Source organism: Pygoscelis adeliae, unplaced genomic scaffold (assembly GCF_000699105.1).
Source record: "Pygoscelis adeliae isolate BGI_AS28 unplaced genomic scaffold, ASM69910v1 Scaffold273, whole genome shotgun sequence".
NCBI classification, from domain to species: Eukaryota; Metazoa; Chordata; class Aves; order Sphenisciformes; family Spheniscidae; genus Pygoscelis; species Pygoscelis adeliae.
The window spans coordinates 349,190-351,186 of NW_008824416.1; the positions used below are offsets into that span (position 1 = coordinate 349,190).

General features: G+C 60.4%; 1 protein-coding gene across 1 annotated transcript in view; it reads right to left on the reverse strand.

Annotated features, from left to right (window-relative positions):
* EMX1 (empty spiracles homeobox 1) overlaps positions 1-1,997 on the reverse strand; it is a 17,350-nt gene that overhangs the window by 1,530 nt on the left and 13,823 nt on the right. Inside the window, exon 4 of the mRNA XM_009320893.1 lies at positions 1,405-1,447. Coding sequence (XP_009319168.1) covers positions 1,405-1,447 — 43 coding nt within the window. The remainder of the gene's footprint in view (positions 1-1,404; positions 1,448-1,997) is intronic.

Sequence of the window (1,997 nt, forward strand, 5' to 3'; positions counted from 1 at the left end):
CCCCCGCCCCTGCCGCACCTCATCACCCGGGACCGTCACCCCCTTCCCCCCCCTTCTCCTTCAGAATTAATTGCAGGCAACGCTTGCTCTCTGCTCTGGAGCCTTCCGCAGCGAGGCGACGGCCAGCGTTCACACCTCGCTGCATTCCCCAGGTGAGCAAAACCCTTGCAGGGTGCCGCGCAGCCAGCGCAGGACGAGCCCTTGACTTTAAGGCATGCTTAGTCTATTGAAACAGCTGCTTTATGGCACCGGTATATATTATAACCCCCCCGCCCTGGACTCAAACCATTTGCTTTCCTAGCTTTGGGGCATTTCTGGAACAATACTGAGCTGGCGCCTTTCATTCAACGACTGCAAAGCACTTTGCAAACTTTAATTAAAGCTCTCAGCCCTCTGGGAGCAGGGAAGTTGCCTTATCCCTAAATTATAGAAGGGGAAACTAAGGCATAAAGCAATTAAGATGCTTGAGTGAGGCTCTGTGGAAATCGGGGTGGGTGTGAAGCGGCTCCCGCATGTAAAGCCTTCCCTCCCCAGCTCGGTTCAGCTCAGCGAAACCCACCGGGGTACGGCCGTCTCCTGCGGGATGAGGCTCCCCTGCGCTTCCCAACTGTTTCGGCTGCGGGAATGGGGATGTTTCCGGCCTGGACGGGCTCCCTGACCCCTCCGATACCGTATCCCTCGCTCCAACAGGCCAGAAGCCACAATGAGAGAAGTGTGAGAACCTCACAGTGGGCAACTGGGGGATAAGCTGCCCCCTACGATGCCTCATCCTGACTCCAGGAGTAATTGGTTTAAACCCCCAAGCTCAGGGGGTTTTATCCCTTCCCAAACCCTCGCTGCATTAACCGTTGTCATGCCGGGGGTTTGTGCATCTGACCGATACGCTCATGGGGTTCCTGCCCGGCCGCTCCTCGGGGCTGGCCCTGCCCTCCAGGGTCACCACCGTCCCCACGCTCCTGCTGCGGGATGGGGACGGTCCCTGGACGGCTCCTGCATCCCGGTCCTGCTTCTATACACGGCTCCCAACCACTGCTTTGCCTGCACACGCAATGCGCTCCCACCCCTGCAACGCCCTGCGGGCCATCGCGTCCACCAGGAAATCACGCTCTGCTTCGGGGATGCCGACAGCACCCAGGGAAGCAGCTCTGCCCAAAAGGTGACGTTGCCATCACCAAGTTGGGGACAATTAAAAGCCGGTGGCTTCGTGTGCGGCTCCCCTGGACAACGGCCCTGTGACCCAAACCCTGCCGAAGGCTGAGGGCACGGGGACAGGTCTGGGCGGTGACCGAGAGGGACCAGCCTTGCTGTCACTTGGGGCCAGACACAGTGACACCGCTTGTGCCGTGCTGTCGCCCGAATGTGCTACCACCTCGAGGGGCAGCGGAGCTCCCCAGGCGTCAGCGCTGCACCCTCACCTACGCCTGCAGTCCCAGCCACCACTTTTCTTCTAAAAACGCCCCAAAACTTTTAGGAGTTTGTTTTTGGGGATGGTCCTCAGTGGGGGACCACCACCAGTCCCAGGAGGCTCGGCCCCGGCAGAGTGCAGGGTACACCTGGTACACCCGGCTTTGCAGCGCTGGCCGCTCTCCGGCGGTATCTGGGACGCGCATCTTTCTCCTCCTGTGACTCCCAGGCATTCGCTCGGTTAATTATTACCGCTCCCACCAGAGCGTCTGCGATGCCCAGCCGGCCCTGACCCACCGGCCGGGGCTGCTGTGCCTCCATCCCTGCACGCACGACGCCGGGAGGGGATGCTGGGATATACGGCGTCTCCATAATCTCCCCAAAACCAGGAAGGGATGCTGGGATATTCGGCATCTCCATAATCACCCCAAACCTCCTGCTGGCAGGAGCCAGGGTGAGGCCTTTGCTTTGGGAAGGCAGATTTGAGACCCCGAGTGGGGTTAGCACCACGTGCCGCCGGGGGTGGAGAGGCTCTGCTGGGAGATCCGGGCTGCGTCGTGCAAAATGAACTCGGGGAAGCTGTTTCCCAGCCC